Consider the following 24,399-nt stretch of genomic DNA (forward strand, 5'->3'; position numbering starts at 1 on the left):
GTACTTAACTGCTGTATATAGAGCAATATTTTATTTACTGCTTTATTTTAAAACCTTCAAAGCCACCTTTGCACACACTATGCAAGCTCATTTTTAGCACTACAGCTTTCTTCTTGCACCGTTTTTTTCTTCACTTGTTAAGCACAGTTTAATATTCCATGTAACTTATTTCCTGAATACAAAGAGCCGTCGAACAATGTAGTTTAACAATTTAAAACTAATACGCATACCATAAAGGCCGCGTCCCACCATCAAATAATTTGAGCAAACTGAAAGTGACAGTTAGTGACGTCACATCCTGAGTGTTCATTGTGGATAATAATGAAAAATTTTAATTTTAAATAAAATACAAACAAGTTAGACAACTCAATACAAAAAATTTGATCAAACTAGACTGATAGTGAGAGCACAGATTTTTAGAATTTCAAAAAAACTGCAATTGTGACGTCACTTTGACGTACTTCCGGAGTTTGCTCAAACTGTTTGACCAAATTATTTGATGGTGAGACGCGGCCTTAAGAAATTGCAGTGTATGGTTCAAAAGTTATGAGATTAATAAATAATCCAATAAAAGCAGACATCCAGGATGTCTGCTGCTTACGATGGATCTTCAGATTTAATCGATATGACAAGGTTTAAAGCATTGATACATTCAACCCATTCAATACTGTGTTCAAAGAAGCTTTATATGAAATTGATGTAAAGATCGAAAAATTGAAATTTGCAAAGAAAATGTATAATAATTGTTTTATATGGAATGAAAGCTATATAATTACTTAACAGTGAAGATTTCGAATAACATTTCGAATACTCCATAAATAAAAAAAGCGTGCCTACTACTGTAATCAAAATTTAAACTAAGAATTTATTTCTTGTTTCCGAGGAAAAAAAGCAGTTACAATCTATCAGCAAAAATAAGGATAAAGAAAAATAATACAAATTCTTCAAAACCATTTTCGACATGGCTTGGCTAGATTGATGCTTAAATTTATTATTTTCGGTTTAAAAGAAATACATACTTGAATTCATTTTTTATTTAAAACACTTGGTCTACCCTTCTTGTACTTCATAAAGCCGTTTTATTGTGGTACCTTTACATACCTGTGTGTAGAATGCTTGGAAGCTTCAAATTACATTTACATTCAAATAAAAAGTATTTCACGGGGTACTTGGAATTTAAGCTCCCGTCGCCATGTCTATCAAAACCTGTTATATCCTACCTACTTCTGTCAGGACAGGAATGTGATTTACAGTACCTTTGAGTGGATACCTACACTGTCATTAGCTGTAGGGTCGTATTTTATGTCTCAAATACCTGTGAAAACAGGTGTACCTTCGATGTTGGCAGATGGTATATTGTAGTCAATACTATTTTTTAATAGGTATAATATTTGGCTTCACCGGGAGAAAATTGAAATAGAAAAAAGGATAAATAATTTTTGTTAGATGTAGGTACATATCTGTAGGAAATGATAATACCGCAGTTTGTCATGAAGTAGAATATAAAAAATCATTAATACCAAATAAAGTTGAATGGCAGAAACAAGTTAGAATTTGGAAAATACTATTGATCAAAAGATAAACTAGGAACAAAGATATCATAAATACATAACACAATAGTAAAAAAACTGTAAATAACTCACAGACGAGCGTTCATCATTTGTGAAAACATTATGAAATATAAGAGCAGTCTGCTCACCTGTAGGAGTAACACATGAAGTGAAAACGCCATCCAGTTTTAAAAAAAAAACAAGATATTACTTTTTACTTGGGCTTGGAAGACATACATGGGGAATTAATAGAATATTCCAAGCATGCATATTCAAAACAGAAAAGAAGTCCCTAATGAGCGGAATTAATGTTTTAACCACTATAATTCATTAGTGCAAGCTTTATAGCTATTACATATATAATTTAAATTTAAAGAAGATCGGATAGCTCAGACGGTAGAGTGTTTTGACTTCCACGTAGAAGGCCGGGATTCGAATCCCAGAGCCGGCGAGAAGATCTAAAAGGCCCCAGGTCGACTCAGTCTGAACAAAATGAGTACCTTGGATAAATCCAGGGTTAATAATAGGCGGTTGAAACATAGCACTGGCCCTGTTATCTTCCTTGTATACCGTATGACCAAGAGATGGTAGAATACCCTGCTATAACCCCAAGGCATGCAGTAGCTGTATAAGTGGAAAATATTATTATACTTTACAGGCAGACGATTGAATAGTTATATCCTCCCAACACTACGACTTGGAATATACGACATGAAAGTTGATTTAACAATATGAAAAATAGATAGTAGAGCTAAATCAGAAATACATTAAGTACATGTTTATTGAGTGACAACAGAGAGAATAATATTAAAATTAAACCCCGAAATATACCAACAAGAAAAGCCAAATCATGGATTAAAATTGTTTTGTTATAAAAAAGTCTATTACAGAAATTGGAAGTACCAGATAATGATGTTGTCCCTCATCAAACACAAATAAGTAATTAATTAATCAAAATCAAATATTAATTTTTGGTCTATTAATAGAAGTTAAAAACAGTTGGGTAGATAAAGGGAGTCTTGATATACATAACAATCTTACATAATACTTTAAAAATACTCTCATAACTGATATCGTAATGTACATTTGTATTGGTATTTGAATTTACTTAATTCGTGGTTCCAGGATGTGCTACATACGTATATTTAAAAATTATTTGTTCCTTATCCTGCCCTTACTAGTCTTGATTTTCGATGCTCTTATAATCATTAGAATAACCAATAATTATTGTATTCGTTGAGCTTCCGCCTCAATTTTAAATTTGTAGCAGATTATCTGCCCAATTTTAAATTTACGTAGTATATTAACTATTGAAACTCTTTTATGGACTATTTACTATACCTTCACATTCGATTTTTCGATAGCAGATAAAAGGCACCTACCATTTTCTATATAGAAATTCGATAAGTCTTGTCTTCTGCCGAGAAATACGAAATTGCAGTCATAACATAGCAGTATAGGTAATTTAAAGATGAATTTTAAGTTTCAACATTATTATGAGCAATATAATGTGAACCATGTTAAATTTTTAAAAATTTGCAATATAGGATTTGATTGGAGAACCCTGAATTTGCTAGTAGCTTTAGAAGAACAATCTCCGAATATAGCAGAAGGTGTTCACGGAAACAGAGACGAACTAGAAATAGGGGCAGGGGATCAGGTATAGCATATTATTTTAAAGTGGATCTATTATAATTTGGCTTTCGACCTATTTCTTCGCTTTTGCTCTGGTTCTTTTTGGGCTTTGCTTTTAAATGGAAGTTTTAATGCATGCTATAGCTATATTTGTCTTTGCCTAAGGTAGATAGTTTTATTCCATATTTATTTTATAATAATAATGTATTATTCTTAATATTTCAATGATGAAAAATTTGATATGCATTTTATAATCGTAAATCTGAATTAACATTTCACTTTCAATATTTAACAATAAATATATAGGTACACAGATTATTTTTTGTCCCAAAATAAAAATATATAATACTACTACTACTTTGGATTAGAAATTAGGTTAACAGTACATTACTCCAGAGCATAGGGGGACACAATAGATCTCAGACACAATAGATCTCATGCATTATAATTGTCCCCCTTCAAATATATTGTTAAAAACTTTAAGTACTTAATTTGCATTTTTTGCATTCAATTTAATTGAATCATTGATAGTCTACTGGGGATCTGGATAATAGTTTAACTGGTTTTATTGAGTCAAACCTTAATTCCACGTACATTTCCTTCATTTTTTCACCTACATTTGAGGTCAAGAGAGCCAGAGTGGATTAACTGATTTTAACATTACTTTACATAATCAAAGAAAATGATCAGAAACTATCGATGTCCGATTGTTTTAGTAATTGTATGTTGACCAATAATGATTCTTGGTCAACATAAAACTACTAAAACAATCGGACATTGTTAACTTCTGATCATTGTCTTTGATTATGTAAAGTAATGTTAAAATTAGTTAGGCCTCTCTGGGCCTCATGGTTTCATTTCAATTACATGTCACCTAGCAAACTGTGACTTCTCCAAACCGACCATCTCCCTTATCACTACGTCCCTGAAAGGGTGCTTGAAAACGACAACTACAAGCTATACTGGAACCACACTGTGCTCACAGGCCAATCAGTGGCACATAATAGACCGGGTCTCATACAAGTTACTAAACTTATTAGGCAAACAATATTAGATGTGTCGATACCTAACAATAATAATCTGCGTGTTAAATACAGCGTAGAAAAGATCGCCAAATACAAGTAAAGAGACAATGGAGAATAAAAAGTACCCAGAGAATACCCATACCCATCATTCTTCCTATTATTGGACTCATTCCGAAGAGCCTCTTAGAGAAACAGCTGGGTCTTCTTCAACGTCTCTGTAAGACTATACCGAAAGTGATACTACTCTCAACATCCAGAAGAATTTTTTGGGAGATACTCCGATGTACCAAGTCACTTAGGGCTCAAACACGAAAAGAGCCCCATTAGATCTTAATCCTTTTGATACCATATGTATCTGGGATAAATTAATTTTTCCCTTAGAGGGAGTGTGAGTCGTATGGCTAAATCTGGATAATATGTAATAATAGTATACCTTTGGTGAAAAACTGATTACATGTCAATTCCTTTGACAATTGTCCTTGATACAGAATTTTTATACTCCTATATTATAATACTGATAATAATTGAATACTGAATGAATAATTTTATGCTGATAATCTTAAATATACACATTGGAAGGATAAGAAATATCAATTATTAAAGTAAATTTATTTACAATGTATACTGGCTCAGACAACTATTCTACAATCATAAAGTATCAAATGATTATTCCATTTAATAAACTGTAATACAATCACCTTAACCTCGGTCTGGGTCAGTCATATCTACCTACGTAGCAGTTTTATTGTGCATTTATCTAGTATATTCCAGAGAAAGTGTCATTATTATTGGTGCCGTTATACTCAGCAGAAATATTTCTAGTGCAAAATAATTATGTACTATCCTGACTAGACACATTACTTTACAAAACTTACTTTATGCAAAAAATATTTAAATTAATTTAAAAGGTATATATTAACACAAGGAACTGAATACTGAATCTAAAAAAGTGTGATTCAGAATTCGTCTAGGAAGGAAAAATTTATTTGATTTTCTAAAAATTTAATACTAACCCTTGATCTTTAACCACGGAGTTCATTTTTACATGTAAGACTGAAACTATTCACTTTTATAAACAGAATAATTATTAATAGACTAATAGACACTTTATCAGTACCGGCGCTAGAGCATAAGGCGCCCGCCTGCAAAACTAGCATAGGCGCCCTTCGGTTTCTTTAAAATTAGTATTTTGTATAGCACCAGCAGAAAAAAAGCTCATTTGGCGCCCCCTAAACAGGGGCGCCCGCCTGCAGTGCATCCCTTGCAGGCCCGTTATCGCCGGCCCTGCACTTTATAATAATTATAAATTGTAAACCATTGTCCATTCTAAGGAGGTGGGAACTTTTGTCTTTGGGTTGGAACATCAGTAATAAAAAAGGCAATTACAATAATTTTTTTATTAATAAATAAGGTAGAATTGCAACATGTATTGCATTATGAGTAAAATGTTAAAAAGCAGTTTTTGCTTAAAGGTACATATAGTGTATATGACGTTCAACATTAAAGTTTTCGTACGGCTTTCCTTTTTCTTAAGCAACTATCTTAGCTTGGCCAATTCTCGCTTTAATTTCTTGTTCTAGGTCAAGCTTGTAGTTAATCCAAAAGCCAATGCATTGGTAATTGTTTATGTCCCATACATCATTATAGGTACACATTTAGCCTCTTTTTGATTACCATTACCTTCTTTTTTACAGTGTAATATCTTCTTTAAGTGCTATCTTCGCGACGGAGGTCGGCAATCATCATAGCAATTCAAACTTTAGAGACGGCTGCTCTGAAAAATTCATTTGACCATCCGTATCATTCTTTCAGGTTGCGCAGCCACGATATTCTGCGTCTCCCTATGCTTCTTTTTCCTTGAATCTTTTCCTGCACAATCAATTGGAGCAAGTTTTATCTTGTTTTGAGGGTATTTAAAATTTCCATATCTTTATGCATCTCTTTGTTTTTTGAGACTCAGAACCTCTTTGTTTGGGACGTGTTCTGTCCACGATATTTTCAGAACATATGCATATCATTAAGTATAATATGCATATCTTATATTATAAACTTATTCTCCATTAATTTTTACTCCTGTAGAAAGGTTAAACAGCATAGGGGACAATACAGAACCCTGTCTTATTCCTTTATCTATTCTAATTTTTCTGGATGTTTGATCGGCAATGCTAATCTTGGCACTTTGATCCAATATAAGTTTAGAAGCTATATAATCAGCTATATTGTCACTTATAGCGTATTTATTTAGCCCATTAGCGCTGGACTCCACTTGCGATTTGTAGTCGCGCGATTGTTTTGTCGCGAAGATTGAACACATTGTTTCAAATACAAGTCAAACATATATTTGCGACTAAATAATCGTGGATTGACTTGTATTTGAAACAATGTATTCAATATTCGCGACAAAACAATCGCGCGACTAGAAAATAGCAAGTGGCGTCCGGCGCTTACGTATATATTCACTTGTATCAAATCTGTTGTGTTGCATTTAACTTTTCTTGGAAATAACTTCTCCATAGTTTTATAGTTTGTAATTGTAATTATATGACACACATGGCTTGAAATTCATGTATTCTATCATCTCATTCATAATTATCGCATTCATAATCATAACTTAGGTATGTCACATTCGAAGTACATACCTAATCTCCTTTATTTAACCAAGTTTTTCTTCTGTATTTTGACCCGTAGAACACGAATTTTTGGGTAACAGTCCGGATGTCGATAAGATTGTTATAAACAAAAAACTTGCAAAATTACAAAAAAAAGGTTGCGCAAAACAAAACATTTTTTTGGGTCATTCTAAGCAAAAAATGTTACCAAGTTTTTTCGTAGGATGCATATTTTTCGAGATAAACGCGAGTAAACTTTCAAAAAATCGAAAAATTGCAATTTCTGAACCCGAATAACTTTTGATTAAAAAATAAAATAGGAGTTTTGCTTACAGCATTTGAAAGTTCAAGTCAAATTATACCGGTTTTGATTACATATTTGCATTTATAAAAATTAAATTTCTTATTGTTAAACAAAGCTATAAACAAATAGTGTTTTGACGCGTGCCCAATGCATGCGTTTTAATGCTACGTAGAAATTGCCTGTTTGTGGGTACTTGTACTCGTTCAATTTTAAATGGAAGATGCATTGAAAACATCACTCGAGCACTATGTGTTTATGCTTCGTTTAACCCGGGAGTAGTCGCGCTCACTCACTGTTTATTTTATAGTACTTTTATTTACTTGCTATGTTAGAAATATTATTTCTAACAATTATTAAAGCTAATTGGCTCTCTACAAAAAAATCTCATTACTACACCCTTCCTCGAGGCACTTCCGAAATTTTTTCAAATATTTTCATAAAGTTATCGCGAAAAAGGATAAAATGTGAGATTCTATCTAACGGCGCGACTACTCGCTGGTTAACAATAAAAAAATTAATTTTTAGCAATGCAAATAATAATCAAAACCGGTATAATTTGACTTAACTTTCAAATGCTGTAAGCAGAACTCCTATTTTATTCTTTAATCAAAAGTTATTCGGGTTCAAAAATTGCAATTTTTCGATTTTTTCGAAGTTCAACCGCGTTTATCTCGAAAACTATGCATACTACGAAAAAACTTATAGGACATTTTTTGCCTAGAATGCAAAATCTGTCTTGCGCAAAATCGCTTTTTGTAATTTTGCAAGCTTTTTGTTTATAACAATCTTATGACATCCGAACCAACTGTTACCCAAAAAATTCGTGTTCTACGGGTCAAAATACATAAGAAAAATTTGGGTAACCCCATCTAAATAAAGGAGGCCGTTGTATCCCCCTGGTGACATTGATACTATTGATCTATTTCGAAATTATTTTAGGCCATACGAGATATTCGCCATCATTTTAATCTTAACCTGGTATTCAGTTTATACGATGTACATAACCGATCTATCGCTTTATTGGAATTTATTTTGTTTCTTGCAAAAAAAGTATTTTCATATTTTGGGACAAAAAGTAATTGGTATAAAAATAATCATGCTTTATAACAAAAAAATAAGCAAAATAGAATAAAAAAATACGCGTTAAAAAAGTAACTTCTATTTGCCAATGATGTTCAATAGTATTTGCTACTCTTGAGTAACAATGATGTCAACAACTTTCTGAGGCACAAAATAACAAAAGTAGGATTGCAAAAATAAGTTTAATGCAAAGATATGTCTAACGCTAAGGTTTGTAGGATTTGACCACAAGACATGCAACGTTTTATTGGCATTGGATCAGCAGTCTCCAGACATTGCTGCTGGAGTGCACATAAACAAAAACGAGGAAGAAATTGGAGCTGGTGACCAGGTGATTTTACTTATTAATTTAATGTTTTAATGTTTAGATTTCTTTGGAGCCTCAACGTATTTTTTTAATAATTTTTTACCCGAAATAATTTTCTTGCATTTGTTAAAATGTATCATTTAAATATAAGGACAAAATCATTTTATTCATTATAAGCCTTTGGATAATGCATGTTTGAGTCTTCATTATTTTTAGCATGATACATTGGTATACAGGTGAAACGAATCATTAAATTCAATGCTTATTTCTACAGTACTGAAAAACAGTACATTTTTCTTAGTAAATTCTGAATTTAATAATTCCTTTTACGATCATTCCATTAGTTACTCTATTTTCATGAAATTTTAAAGGGGATATATAAATATTAAGTAGGAATATATTTATCTAGTAGGTTCAAATGGACCACATGTTTTGGTAAAACATGTAGTTTGATTAATATACTTCTTGTACTTTGTGTAACATTACCATATTGATCTTTTTATCCTGTTTTTTTTTATGTAACCTGGTTTAATTATTAATTTAAAAAGAAAGTTACGAACTTACGTGCTTGGCTGCACATTACATTGAGAATCCTTCTGCTATAGATAGACAGAGCTAATACTCCTTTCCTTCTTGATGTGGCGTAATCTTTCTATCAAGTTTTTCAGGTAGGATTTTTTCTTTCTGCTCAAACCTTTTCTACCTTGAATCTTGCCTTCCTCTAATAAACTGTTGTAGACCTTTGAAGTAGTCACTCTGTCTGCCCAAGGTATTTCCAGATCCTCTAGCTTTTTTATAGTTGCCGCTCTTAACGTCCACCCTTCTACGTACTACGTAAAGTATTCGCCATCGGATGCTAACGCTTAGGTTGCTTAAGAGCCAGAAAACTCATTTTATCGAACCAATACCATTCTGAAATGTGCCAATAAACCAAATAGTAAAAGATGTCACAAAATGATCAAGTTTACTGGCCCAAAGCAAGCAAAACGCAAAAGATGACAAAGTAGAAGCCTCTATTAACGCCATATAACCGCATTGAAATCTGCAAGGTTAAGGACAAGATTTATTCGACATTTAATCATATTTTTGTAGTTTGTATCTCTTATTCTTTAATTTCGTGTTTAGCTATATCTTTGCATTATTATTCTCCTTCACTTTCCTTTTTTATGCTCCCAGTATTTATCCTTTTATCCTTTATTTCAGTCAGGAACTATCTTAAAATATCAGGATATAACTAACGCATTGGTACATTGAACTTATTAATAATATGTATTTCTTCATCGTGTCACTTTCAGATATAGCTAAATTATAATTTTAATAACATTGCTTCGTGTTATTTCCGTACATATTTATTGTTAAACTATTTAGCGCATTCTGAGTTTTTTGACCTGCAGCAAATTAAAGCAATACATACCTACAAGGTTTTGCAACCGAATATTCTCGAAACTTTACATTTGCATTGTTAAGGTCAAGGTCTACGTCAGTAAAAAGTAGAGTTGCAATGTCTAGTGTTGTTACCGATTGATTGGTAATATGCGACGCATGTAATCAAGTATTTGTGTATTAGTAGCAACAGCAATGACTCTTGGTTTTATGTACATCTAGGACAATATATGTGCTATTATTGTATAGGTCAAAAATTGATATATATTTTGATTGTAATTGACACATTTCCTTTTGTAATCCGTAGAAGTCATGTTCCATATCTTTTGAGAAGCGTTCCCACGTTCCCAGTAGTTTTTTTTTGTTGTTCTATCAAGCATATGTGCCTCACTGCGATCTCTTATAGTGTTTATATGAATGTGGTTTCTTATTATTCATGTATCCCAAGTAGGCTATTTTTTTCTTTGCATTTTTCTTTTACATACTTCCTTACCTTATAGAACCATGGTCTTTTGTTTGAGAATTGCGAAAACCTTGAATTAATGGACAAATTAGGGTCAACTGATAATGCACACAAAAATGAATGAAGGAAACTGATATTTTCTACTCAGGATAAGATTCCATTTGAACCAAACAACCATTATAAATCTGTAGTGTTTTGGCAACGATTGATACATACAAGTGTTTAACCTAATTTTTCAGGAGAGCATTTTGAAGGTTTGAATCATGTTTTGTCAAACCAGAAACCTAGTTTTGTCCTACCTAATAAGTAAAAACGGACATATAATATTGTCATTCTCATTTTTTGGTTTTACCTTCATCATAGACATACTCTACCAACTTGTATAACATTTAATGTTACTAAATAACGTATCAAGCAAATAATCTCATTTTGGCAAAAATCTGACATATCAACCTTTGCCAAAACACTACAGAAATAAGATAACTATTTCCTACATCGTTCATTATTGTTTTAAGGCCATCGGTACATAATTCGCAAATATTTTACGGAGATCCCTACTTTTTCTGTCTTTACACGGCAAATTACGTGCAGTAAAATTCACACTGGTATGGATATGTAAACATTACTAGAATATCATTCTACTTGATAATCATTCATCATTAATTTAAAGAGATGGCTTTTAAATGTTCTTGGATAACTGTTATTTTTATAATTGCAAATTATTAATTCAGTTAATAAATGTGATAATTTTTTCACTAACTATGTATTCAGTGATTGTAATAATTTATTGTACAACAAAAACTAATACTCAATCGAGAAAAGAGGAAAAGTGTTAAAGTGATTTTTTTATAATATATTGTTACTATGGAACGCTTACAATTTTGAACATCTTTAACAACAAAATACTTGGATCACAGAATATATTATCCTGATGTATTAGCTGCTTGGATCTTCCACAATTATTTAATAATACACAATAAAAAACTTTTTATTAAGTTCACGTCTTAAATCAATTATTTATCAAATACACTATATATCAATATTATTTAATCAACAACTCAAAATATTCCCGATGCCATGTCAAATATTTAAAATTGTCACTGATTGTCACTGTCTGACTGACAGTATGCTGACAAATATTCTACTCGAATGAGTGCGTTGTATGACAAAGATAGATTTGGAAATACAGTAAAACCTCCGTTAACCGAAACATCGTTTAACCGAAACGGCTGACAGTCTCAAAATTTCGTCAATAAAAAGTAAATTTTTATCGCAAAACGGAAACAATTCGATGTTAATTTGTCAACATCGTCAACATTGCTTTCATACAACTAAAGAACGCAATTAAATATACAACACATTATGAAATCACCTTACAGTATTTTTTAATACATACCAACTTTAACCAAAAATACTACATAATTTGATACAAGAAGAATACAAAAAACATTGTTAATTTTACGGAAATTCTTATCCGAAACGGCCTCCCCCCAATTATTTCGGTTAACGGAGGTTTTACTGTATTACCACGGACATTGTGTTCATTTTTTTCGAATCCTGAAAAAACCAATAAATATTTTTGAAAAATTTAAACGCAGAATGAAAGACTATATTATTACCGAGGGCCGAAAGTTCCTTAGAATAAATAAAAAGTTTATTTTGAATGAGATATTTTAAATTAAATATCACACTAAATTTTCTCTTAGTTTTTCAACCCTGTAACTTATTAAAATAAACATTATAGAAGTTCTCAGGGACTTTCGGCCCTCGCCAATAACGTAATCTTTCATTCTGCGTTTAAATTTTTCAAAAATACTTCTTAGTTTTCTCAGGATTCGAAAAAAATGAATCCCCATTTGAATAGCATTGCAGCCGAAAATAAATACCCATCCTCTTAAATAACAATATTATATAATATTATATACAACATAAAGTAGACATTACACTTGGCGCCAGCGTCTGGATTATCGCCAAATGAGTAATTCATAGATTACATCCATTACAATGACCATTATAATCATCTAAAACTGAAATTAAATCTATTTTAATTAAAATTTTAGCTGTCTGAACATTGCAAACTGCCGTGAATAAATTCAAAGGGAGAATTATTTGCTTTAAATTAATGATACTTTTTATGACGATCATTTGGTGATTTGTGACACTGAACTTGAAATTGTGGATTCTTTCAACTGATGTCTTTTACTTATATGTATTTTGTTTTAAGTAAGAATTGTGTGGAAAAACTACTTATCATTTAGATTTCAGTTAAGCGTTTTTTTGCTTGACCTAGTCAATCTTTTGTATCTTTTGATTGTCAAGTTGTGGATGGTGGGATATGCTTTGCTATACCCTGTTTTTAAACTAAGGAGAAACTTAAAAGACAGATTCACAACCAAGAATGTCACTAGAAAATCACCAGATTCATCTTCTTTTTTGGTTCGCCATGTCGGCCTTCAACGGTAATCCAGTAATCAGTATCGGACAACTTGACTAATAATCAGTAATACGTCGCTAAAGAGTTCTACAAACAACAGATTTTTATATACCTAAATGTAGACTAAAAATCTAAAAATTATAAGAAAAACGCAGAAAACATAAAAAATTCCGATATATCTTAATAAACCTATGAATTTGAAATGTCAGTAGTGTCGAAATTTCATAAATGTCCATAGTATCAAAATTTCATAATTTAGTGGAGTAAACTTGCCTGTGGTTAGACCAATTACATTAAAACAAGCATTACCGCGCGGTTAATTTACGAGCTCCTAGTTTAAAAACGAGGTATGGTAACTTACACAATTTAAATAATTAAAAATGTTAGTAAGGATATAAAAGTCAACGCTTACACTGTAAAAAGAAAACAATCGTAAAAAAGTAACTTGTCCTGTTTGCCAATGATGTTCAATAGTATTTGCTACTCTTGAGTAACAATGATGTCAACTACTTTCTGAGGCACAAATTAACAAAAATAGGACTGCAAACTTAAGTTTATTACAAATAATATATATTATGTCAAATGCTAAAGCCGACCACTCACGACACTGCGGTGTCTTTCGACAAAATCGTCGATGATATCAATTCTGCCGTACTGCAGCATAGAAACCAGTTTCTCTGTGGTAAAATTGGATGCACGGTCACACACGATCAAAATTTTTGTCAATTAGTCGAATTCGACAAAATTGAACGACACCGTAGTATCGTGAGTGGCCGGCTTAAAAGCTTGTACGATTTTATTACAAGACAAGCAATGTTTTAAGCAAATAATGAACCAGCAGTTGCCTTTCTCAATTTAATGTAATTTCTTCTTGGGGATTGAGTAATATATCATTTATATTTAAAAAGGCTCATTGTCCTTTTTGTCATTTCATGAAGGCATTAATTAGATTTAATTGAATAAAATTGTCGTTATACATTTTATGAATTATTGCATGTTTATTTGGGTTTATTAAAAATGGATAGCATTGAAACAGGGGATATAAGATAATTCATATTAATGTGAATACATGTGACACTTGTTGGAGTAGAATCAATTTGACTTGACAATACTATTATAAAACAATATTATTTTAATTTTTTTCAGGTTGAAATCAGTAATGCCCAGTTTATAATAAATGTCGTTTTATATCACACTTATCTGATGGTTCAGTAGTCCTCTATTGCTAATATGCCCTTATACAGGGTGTTTCATTAATAATGGTCCATATAGTAACTGGAGAAACCTTAGCACAAAATACGAAGATTTAACCTAAAACACTTAAATAAAATGTGGTTTCTTACTGAGTTACAGGGTGTTTTATCTAAAAATTTAAAAACTATTTTTGCTCAGCATTTTAAAACTATTCGACGTATGCTTTTAACACTTGGCAGCAAGTATAGATACTGTACAAAGGACTAAATTATGTTAACCAAACGTTTCTGGCTATTACCAGAGGCGTACGACGGAGGAAAGTGAATGGTTTACCCTTTCCAAATTCTACGCCACTGGCGGAATTGCTATTTTAGTTCAATTTTTGGATTCTCCAATACTTTCTATTAAAATAATATACTCTTCATTCGTAACGATAAAGTCATTAGTTTTCGAGATCTTTGAAGTTAAAAATGAAACGAGACGGTTATTTTGATTAATGGATTGTGTCGTTTCATTTTTAATTTCAAATATCTCGAAAACTAATCATTTTATCGTTCCAAATGAAGAGTATATTATTTACATAAAAAGTATTGAAAAATCAGAAAATAACACTAAAATAGCAATTTCGTCATTGGCGTAGAATTTGGGAAGGGTCAACCAGTCACTATCCCCTGTCGTACGCCTCTGGTAGTAGCTAGAAACGTTTATTTATCTTAGCTTAGTAGGGTGTACAGTACTTACACTGTCTTCCAAGTATAATAAGGATACGCCAAATAGTTTTAAAGTACTGGGTACAAATAATTTTTAAGTTTTAATCATATGAATGATATTTATAAATTAATCAAAATAACTTTGCCGTTTTATATTTAACTTCAAATATCTCGAAAACTAATGAATTTATCGTTACCAATAAAGAGTATATTATTTACGTAGAAAGTATTGGAGAATCTAAAAATGGTACAAAAATAGTGATTCCTCCAGTGGCGTAGAATTTGAGAAGGGTCAACCATTCATTATCCCCTGTCGTACGCCTCTGGTAGTAGCTAGAAACGTTTGTTTATCATAATTTAGTAGGGTGTATAGTAGTCGCACTTTCTGCCAAGTATTAAAAGGATACGTTGAATACTTTTAAAATGCTGAGCAAAAATAGTTTTTAAATTTTTAGATAAAACACCCTGTAACTCAGTAAGGAACCACATTTTATTTAAGTGTTTTAGGTTAAATTTTCGTATTTTGTGTTAAGGTTTCTCCAGTTACTATATGGACAATTATTAATGAAACACCCTGTATATAGTAGATACATATTAATTCATATGTCCAACAAAGCCGTGTTAATTATGTTGAAAAATAAGTTTAAATGGAAATTTTTTGTAAAAATGCTTTAAAAAACTTATCACTAATAAATTCGCGAACTCGACAGGCTTGTAGATATTTTTGTATCCATAATAAAAAATACTCTGTATACAGTGATGAGCGCTCTAAGAAGCGGCAAAATAGCACAAAAGATGGAAAACGTATCAAGTTGTGAGATAAAAAGAAATGAAACTAGTCGAGCTGGGAAATTTAGCGATATTAACCTATAAATTTACATTATATTGATTGTTTCCAACCTTTACACGTACCAGAGGAGTATGTCAACTAAAACTGTCACTGTGACAGTGGTAGTTGCCAAACTCGTGCGATACGTCTAAAGGTGGGAAACAATCAATATAATGTAAATGTATAGCTTAATATCGCTAAATTTCCCAGCTCGACTAGTTTCATGTGTTTTTATCTCGCAGTTTAATACGTTTTCCATCTTTTGTGCTATTTTGCCGGTTATTAGCGCGCTCATCATAATAGCAATTTCAATAACGCAACACCTAAATCCGATAAATTAATGGCAATACACGTTTCATTTTTAATTTTATCTTAAATTTACACAATCTTCTGCAATTCATAATAAAACTATCTGACGATTAAAGTTTTGCATAAGGTTTTGGAACAAAAATACAATAAACAAGTTGCGAAAACAAATCCCATGCTGTTACCAGGACAAATAATTATTATCTTTATTTTAACAATTACGCCAATATAGATATGTTTTTGATAGAAGATGACCTTGATCTTAAATAATAAGTTCACTATTGAAAAGTTTGAACTTACTATGCACTTTTATTGGAGGGTAGAGAAGGATTGAAGTCCATTACTTTGTAAAGTAAGTACCCGAAGTTACGTGTGAAAAATAGGAAAACGTAGAAAATAGAAAATTAACGAATCACAAAGACAATGCCATTTTATGTCAATAACATTCGACTGCACCAACAGAAAAGTTCTGTATTTTAAATGTATGTTAAATGAGGAATGGGATCACTCCAAGGAATGAAAATTCTATGAGAAAGCTCGAAGTGCATCTGATTTCATGAGGCTTTATCAATACCAGAACAGAGAGACTGTGATTATGTCTTATTGTCTATCTGTCAATTATGTGGCGCTGAGACTTGCAGTTTGACGGATGATTCATCTACTAAATGCCTAAATAGTGCGATCTCTACATGCTTTAAATGAGCTATCAATTTATAAACCAGTCTGTAATGAATTTGACAAGAACCAAAAAACATCACCAAACGTCATAAAAGAAGCGTATCTTGCCTATGTTATGCGAAATGGTTATTGTTATTTACTACAATTAATACTGAAGTGTAGTGTAAAATAGAAGGAAGAAGATGCAGGTCAACAAACAACGTCGTCCTTAAAACATTTTGTTCAGAACAGAAATTGATACAAATTAATTGAATCGAATCATTTGATTACCATCATTAGTGAATCACAGCTTGTTATACGCCAAAGCCTTCTTAAGAGCAATCCTCTATTCACCCCTGTCTCTAGCAACTCTTTTCTATGCTCTAACTCTAATAGATTGTAAATCGACCTCTAAGTCCTCTTGATAACTAATTCTCTGTTTTCCTTTGGCTCGTTGTCGTATCGGTCGTCTTCTGCCAAAAATTTTTCTGATTGTTGCACGTTCGCCTGATAACACGCCTATCCATCTAACGCGTGCTACCTGAATGAATTTAAAACGTCAGGTTCCCAGAAGCTCCTATGCAACTCAAAAGTTGCAACGCCTGCGCCACAAACTTTGCTCTGTTATTCCTTCCTTATTCTTCTAATGATTTTTCTCTCGGAACTAAGAAGTTCTTAGCCCTTCTGAATTTGTGACCACGTTTCTGATCCATATGTTAGCACTGGTCTTAGTAGTGTTTTATAGATCGTCACTTGAATTTTTCTGGATAGTCTTGAGACCATCTGTCTTCTCCAGCCAAAGTAACACGTATTGTCAAGCAGCACTATTCTTCTTTTAATTTATTCGCTGACGTTAACTTTAGTCAACAAACGAGGCGTATATAAAAGTGTCCGCGCGTTCCAGTTATAAATCGTCAATTATTCTTCTTGGTGGTCTTGTTGCTTGACCTAGTACAAAGTATATATTTGGTCTTTTGGACATTTATATGTACGTATTTAGTCCCTGAACCGATATCTCTGTACTCTGTACAGGTGCCTTTAACGACCGAAATGTATCGGTCAGAGACTCTATGCTAGCTATGATGTTGATATCATCTGCATATCCGACAACTTTACAGATTTGCTGACGATAGTTGAATTTGTGTTAATCTGGAACTCTCGAATTACCTTTCTAAAGCAAATGGAATGTTCTTAAAGGATCGTTCTGGATTCTGAGCATGCTTTTATTTGGAATTCCACCATTGCCAGGAGAATTTTATATTTATTAACTTAGTCATATGCGGCTTTGAAATCCACCAATTTGAATCAGCGTGACTGCAAATATCCAAAGAAAGTTTAGAAGAACAGGAATGAAGATAGTTTAACTAACAAAATATTGACTATAACTGTACAGAATAAAAAAATAGGTAAATATAGAATTATAAAAAATTATCATTGTCAAGAAAAGTTTCATAAGTAAATTCAGCAAAAAAAAGAAAAAATTCAAGAAAAAAATTTGCTTAGTTTTTGGAAGTATACAAATGCAGTACAAAAAATTGCAACTTAAACATCACTTGAATTGTAATGATTTGTTCTCACCATAATTGAAATTTATTTTATTTTGATTGATTCATCTTGATTAGAGCGATTCAACACAAAAAAAGAATAAACAAATACTGTTTCAAGATTAAAATTAATTTTTAATTACTTACGATTACGAATGCAATTGACTATAATATAAGTACCTACATATTACTTTTAATGTGTCGACGTGGAATTTGTTTGCCTCTTTCTAAACTACAGTTTTCATTTTTTTAAGGGTCTTGTGAAATTGATGTTTAACTAAACTAAGCATTACTGATCAATACCGTTGTAGCATGAATTAATGATTGTCAAGTTTGGTTGTTCCATGTTTTTTTTTAATATCCTATAGCTCTAATATTTAATTTATTTTTTTTACTAGGGTCTTATGTTCGGTTATGCCACGGATGAAACAGAAGAATGTATGCCACTTACAGTAGTATTAGCACACAGATTGAATCACAAAATTGCTGATTTGAGACGATCTGGAGAATTCTGGTGGGCCAGACCAGACTCAAAAACACAGGTAAGCCACCTTAAAATATATTTATAGATTTGGGCTACATACATAAAATCGGACAAAACAAGGAGAATTTATATTTTGTAGTCTGTTCATTACAATAACGTCCTTTTCATCTGCTTCATCGTCTCTGTGGCGAGTGTACTTCCTTGATATACAAGGGTGTCAGTAAATAAGTGCGACAAACTTCAGGGGGTAATTCTGATGATAAATGAGACTGGGGACTGGGGGTAGATTATTTGCCTGTGATGTTCTTTAGTATTTGCTACTCTTGAGTGACCATGATCTCAATATTCTAGCTGAGGCACTATATTATATTCACATATATATTTATTTAAATTGATCATCAGTTTCTTTAGTTTGATTTTATTTTTAGGTTACCGCAGAATACACTTTCCAACGTGGCGCTTGCATTCCACAAAGAGTTCACACAGTTGTTGTTTCGCTCCAACACAGCGACAAAATCAGCTTGGAAGAATTGAGAACCGAAATCAAGGAAAAAGTTATTAAAGAAGTAATTCCAGCCAAATACCTCGATGACCAAACAGTCATTCACATCAATCCATGCGGTCTCTTCATCATCGGAGGACCTCAGGTAATTAAATTAAACAATTATATTTATATGGAATAACAAAATTATCCATACATAAGTCTTTCTGATGATGAAAACTGTCAGCTGGTTACTTCGATTTTGGTGATTCGAAAAGAAACCAGTGTGACCATAAACGGATCATTTCAATTTCAGTGGTTTTGTATTTGTTTGAAATATTTACCATAGTTTTATTTTCAATATCTGCTGTTTGGCCCATTCTTTACTTGTTGTTCCACTTTAAGTTTCATCTATCTTATGCTGTCTTCCATTTGTTTCCTATATCTTGTCAGCTTCTTGATTTTTTTATATATCAGTGTTGAGCTTATCCCATCATACGCTTTGTTTTCTCATATCAACATGAGTCTATTATACAGTATGGTGCAAATAAAAGAAATAAATTCGTTATTTTGTAAACCGGCGACTTTACGGAAAAATCCAGAATCCGATCGATTTTTATTTTTAAATTATGATATTTTGGCATATATACCACACAAGTGACCTCATCCATCTGGGCGTGATGACGTAATCGATGATTTTCTTAAATAAGAATAGGGGTCGTGTGCTAGCTCATTTGAAAGGTTATTCCATTCTCTATTCATTAATGTAAACATTAACATCGTTATTTATACAGGGTGTCCAAAAACAATTTTTTATATTAAATTAATTGACAAAAAAAGAAGAATGTATGTAATTTATTTAATCAAAATACATTTACTACTGTCAGAAAACAGGAAAAAAATGTTTATTCGAAAAATTAACATTGCTTTTCGCTTAAATTAATTGTTCAAACTTCCAAAAGGCAGGTGCCTAGCGGGAGCTGGCTTGAACATTGAATTTAAGCGAAAAGCAATGTTTATTTTTCAAATAAACATTTTTTTTTCTGTTTTCTGATAACAGTAAAAAGTATTTTGTATTAAATAAATTACATACATTCTTCTTTTTTTGTCAATTAATTTAATTTAAAAAATTGTTTTTGGACACACTGTATAAATAATTATGTTAATGCTTACATTACTGAATAGAGAATTGAATAACCTTTCAAATGAGCTAGCACACGACCCCTATTCTCATTTAAATAAAATTATCGATTACGTTATCACGCCCAGATAAATGACGTTACGCGTGTGATATATATGCTATAATATCATAATCTCAAAATAAAAATCGACCTGTTTCGGGATTTGTTCTTAATGTCGTCGGTTTACGAAATAACGAATTTATTCCTTTCATTTGCACCATAGTATATTATAGGCCGTCTGATTTCAATACAAGTTCAGTCACGAATTTATCCCTTGTTTTTGAGAGTATGTACTGAAAGATGAAATCAGGGTTAGTATGTAAAATATGCGAAAACTGTGAGGTTTCCTAGGGGCATCTACGTGAAAATTAAATTTTCTTTTGTAAAGAAAATCACAAATGCTGCAACGATTTTCTCCCTTATGCCATTTAACGAGTCAATAGTGATTTTTTGATAGTGTTTTAATGTGAGTGTTAATGATGGAAATATTAAATGTACATGATGTTACCTAAGAGTATTGATTCTATTTTTAAAATTTTTGGTATAAGGGCTACTGGTGCCCTAAGGTTGTTCATTATTAATAAAATTATAAGTTATAAAAGGGCGTAAGGGATCAAATCATGGTTGAACTTCGTATTGAAAGCCGATGGTCTAATACCAATAATTTGTGATTTTACTGCTCTATGTTGTTATTTTCTACTATGTTGACGTTCTTTGCATTATATCTATTAGTATTTTTGTCAACTGTGTTTTAATGTGAGTGTTAATGATGGAAAATATTAAATGTACATGATGTTACCTAAGAGTATTTGCTATCTTGAGTAAATATGATGTCAACAACATACTGACCCAATCGTTTTAATACATTAAAGCAGAATACTCATTTCAAATTACTGACGGTCCATGTTTCAATTTCAGAGTGACGCAGGCCTAACTGGTAGAAAAATCATTGTAGACACTTATGGAGGTTGGGGAGCACATGGAGGTGGCGCTTTCTCTGGAAAAGATTTTACAAAAGTTGACAGATCTGCCGCTTACGCAGCTAGATGGGTAGCTAAATCATTGGTTAAAGCAGGACTTTGCCGAAGATGCTTAGTGCAAGTATCATACGCTATTGGTTTAGCCGAACCCCTTTCCATTACAGTATTTGATTATGGAACTTCAAAACTCACTCAAAAGGAATTGTTGGACATTGTAAACAAGAACTTCGATTTAAGGCCTGGTAAAATTGTCAAGTGAGTATTTTTATTAAATCACTAGCCTACTTTCGCTACTTAGTATCGATATTTTTTTATATTTATGTATACTTCTATAAAACTGTTTTGATTTAATAAATTCCAATAATTTTCTTAATTTTAAGACAACTTAAAGCCATAATAATAGTCTACTAAACGGTGTTCCACGGAATTTTTTGTATGAATAAAACTAGAGGGCATCATGTAAAATTTGCAACTTGTCAATTACCAACTTGAAATACACTGGTCGTCAAAAATTCTGCTGAATTTTCATAGTAGATTTTTTCGTGAACAGATTAACGGATTCCGCTAATTTTTTTTATTATTATAGATTTTTCTTTAGTACTTACAAAGTTATGCAAAGGTTTACTCAAACTTTTTTTTTGTACTTATACCGGGTGAAAGAAAAGAAATGTTTTTCCTATGTTAAGTTTGAGACGCCCTTGAGGGAGGACGAGGTACAAATGTAAGTATACATCGAAATCGTATTGTAGTCTTATGTTTTGTAAACATTTTGTTTTTTGAATGTCCCTGATATCTTTAGAAACAAAAAAAGTATACGGTTTTGTAATTTAACATGTGTTTTAACCGAAACAAAAGTTTGAGACACCTTGTAGGGAGAAAAATGCACAAAGGTGAGTATACCTCGATATTATGTTGTAGTCTCATATTTTGTGAATATTTTATTTTTTTTAATTTCTCTAATATCTTTAATAACAAAGAAACTAGACGGTATTACTCTTTAATATGTGTTTGTTTTAACTGACGACATGAATCACATCACACATGTGAAACATAGAAACACATATTAAAGAGTAATACCGTCCAGTTTCTTTGTTATTAAAGATATCAGAGAAATTAAAAAAATAAAATATTCACAAAATACGAGACTACAACATAACATCGAGGTATACTCACCTTTGTGCCTTTTTCTCCCTGGTATTACTCTTTAATATGTGTTTGTTTTAACTGACGACATGAATCACATCACACATGTGAAACATAGAAACACATATTAAAGAGTAATACCGTCCAGTTTTTTTGTTATTAAAGATATCAGAGAAATTAAAAAAATAAAATATTCACAAAATACGAGACTACAACGAGACTCAAACTTTTGTTTCGGTTAAAACACATGTTAAATTACAAAACCGTCAATTTTTTTGTTTCTAAAGACATCAGGGACATTCAAACAACAAAATGTTCGCAAAACATAAGACTACAATACGATTCTGATGTATACTCACATTTGTACCTCGTTCTCCCTACAGCGTGTCTCAAACTGAACATAAGAAAAACATTTCTTTTCTGCCACCCGGTATAAGTACAAAAAATAATTTTGAGTAAACCTTTTCACAATTGTGTAAATACTAAAGAAAAATCTACAATAAAAAGAAATAGCGGAATCCGTCTGTTCGCGAAAAAATCAACTATGAAAATCAGCATAATTTTCTATATACCTAACTTTTGACGAGCAGTTTAAATATGCTTACAAGTTCGCGTTACTCTTTGACCATTCAAACCGTTGTCTCTCCAACATATAGATCCTTTGCAATTCACATCACAGATCCTCTTTTGTTCTATCTTTCTAGAGTGAACACTATCATTATAGAATGACAAAACAAAAGACGAATTATTACACTCATTAAGGTGCTATGTTTCAGTAAGACATAAAACCGAAAAATCATTATAATCTTTAACAGATTCCTCCAGATTTGCAAAATCTTTGACAGTTCCAAAATAGAATTTGGAGTGATTGCTATTTAGATACAGATAAGTTTACTCCATATACAGCAGGCTTTGAAGTTTTGAGTCCCATTTCACGTCCGTGTGATTTAGTAGCTCTGCTGTTTGCAATTCAGCCAGATATTTTGACTGACAAGGTGTCGTCTTGTTTTATGTATTAAGTTTTGAGTTATACTGAATTCGCTCAGACGAGATTCATCTTGACACATTCAGAATAGGAAATATACCGCACAAAAATTCCTGCCTCACACTATTAACTGCTCAAATCAACTTATTTCATTAAAAATAGAAGAATTATTGGAAATAGTGGGAGTGTATACTAAACCCATAAAGTTTTGTGGAATTATTTCTACAAAATATGTTTATTTTGAACAATAAATAATTTTCCCATTTGTTATCAATACATTAAGGAAATATGGAGAATGATCAGAGGACAAAGAAAAGAGATGAACGAACTAATAAAAACGAAACACATTCAGAAGGAAACTTGGGCAGACTATTTTCGATCTCTGTTTGCTAAAGATAACGATAACGAACCACCAACACCTGAAGTGACAACAAACGAAGAAACAAATATTGAAGAAGCAGAGGTAACGGAAATTAAAATAAAAAATAGAAAATCGCCAGGAGAGGACAGAATATCGAATGAACTCCTAAAGTATGGAGGACAAGACCTGACCAAACAATTATTAAAACTAATCCAAAAAATAATAGAACAAAACAGAATACCACAAGAATGGAGATCAAGCATCCTAATACCTCTCTTCAAAAAGGGAGAAAAATCGGACCCGGAGAATTACAGAGGAATTAATTTATTAAACACAACACTAAAATTAACAACCAAAGTGATAACAAACAAACTGAATAAAATTATAACATTAGCAGAAGAACAACAAGGTTTTAGGTCGGGAAGATCATGCACCGACGCTATATTTATAATGAGGCAGATTTAAGAAAAATCGTTAGAATACAACAAACCGGCATACTTATGTTTCGTGGACCTTAAGAAGGCATTCGACAGGGTCAAATTAAAGGACGTTATCCATTTATTGTACGCAAGAGAGGTACCTCTAGGAATAATTAAAACGATCGAAAATATCTACCAGAACAACACAATAAAAGTAAAAGTAGATGAAGAACTAACTGACCCAATTGAAGCTGGCAATGGGATAAGACAGGGAGATTCCCTGAGTCCTCTGTTGTTCAACCTGATCATGGACGAAATAATAAAAAAAGTAAGAA

General features: G+C 32.0%; 1 protein-coding gene across 3 annotated transcripts in view; it reads left to right on the forward strand.

Annotated features, from left to right (window-relative positions):
* LOC114326772 (S-adenosylmethionine synthase) overlaps window positions 1-24,399 on the forward strand; it is an 84,860-nt gene that overhangs the window by 57,035 nt on the left and 3,426 nt on the right. The window contains exons 5-8 of one of the 3 annotated variants that reach the window (XM_028275202.2): window positions 8,422-8,534; window positions 18,429-18,572; window positions 18,943-19,161; window positions 21,095-21,411. In XM_028275202.2, the coding sequence (XP_028131003.1) occupies window positions 8,422-8,534; window positions 18,429-18,572; window positions 18,943-19,161; window positions 21,095-21,411 (793 nt within the window). Of the gene's footprint in view, window positions 1-3,097; window positions 3,211-8,421; window positions 8,535-18,428; window positions 18,573-18,942; window positions 19,162-21,094; window positions 21,412-24,399 lie in introns of those variants that run through there. The other 2 variants (XM_028275201.2, XM_050655958.1) reach the window with 2 other exon arrangements.

The sequence above is a fragment of the Diabrotica virgifera genome, chromosome 7, assembly GCF_917563875.1.
Source record: "Diabrotica virgifera virgifera chromosome 7, PGI_DIABVI_V3a".
Lineage (NCBI taxonomy): Eukaryota > Metazoa > Arthropoda > Insecta > Coleoptera > Chrysomelidae > Diabrotica > Diabrotica virgifera.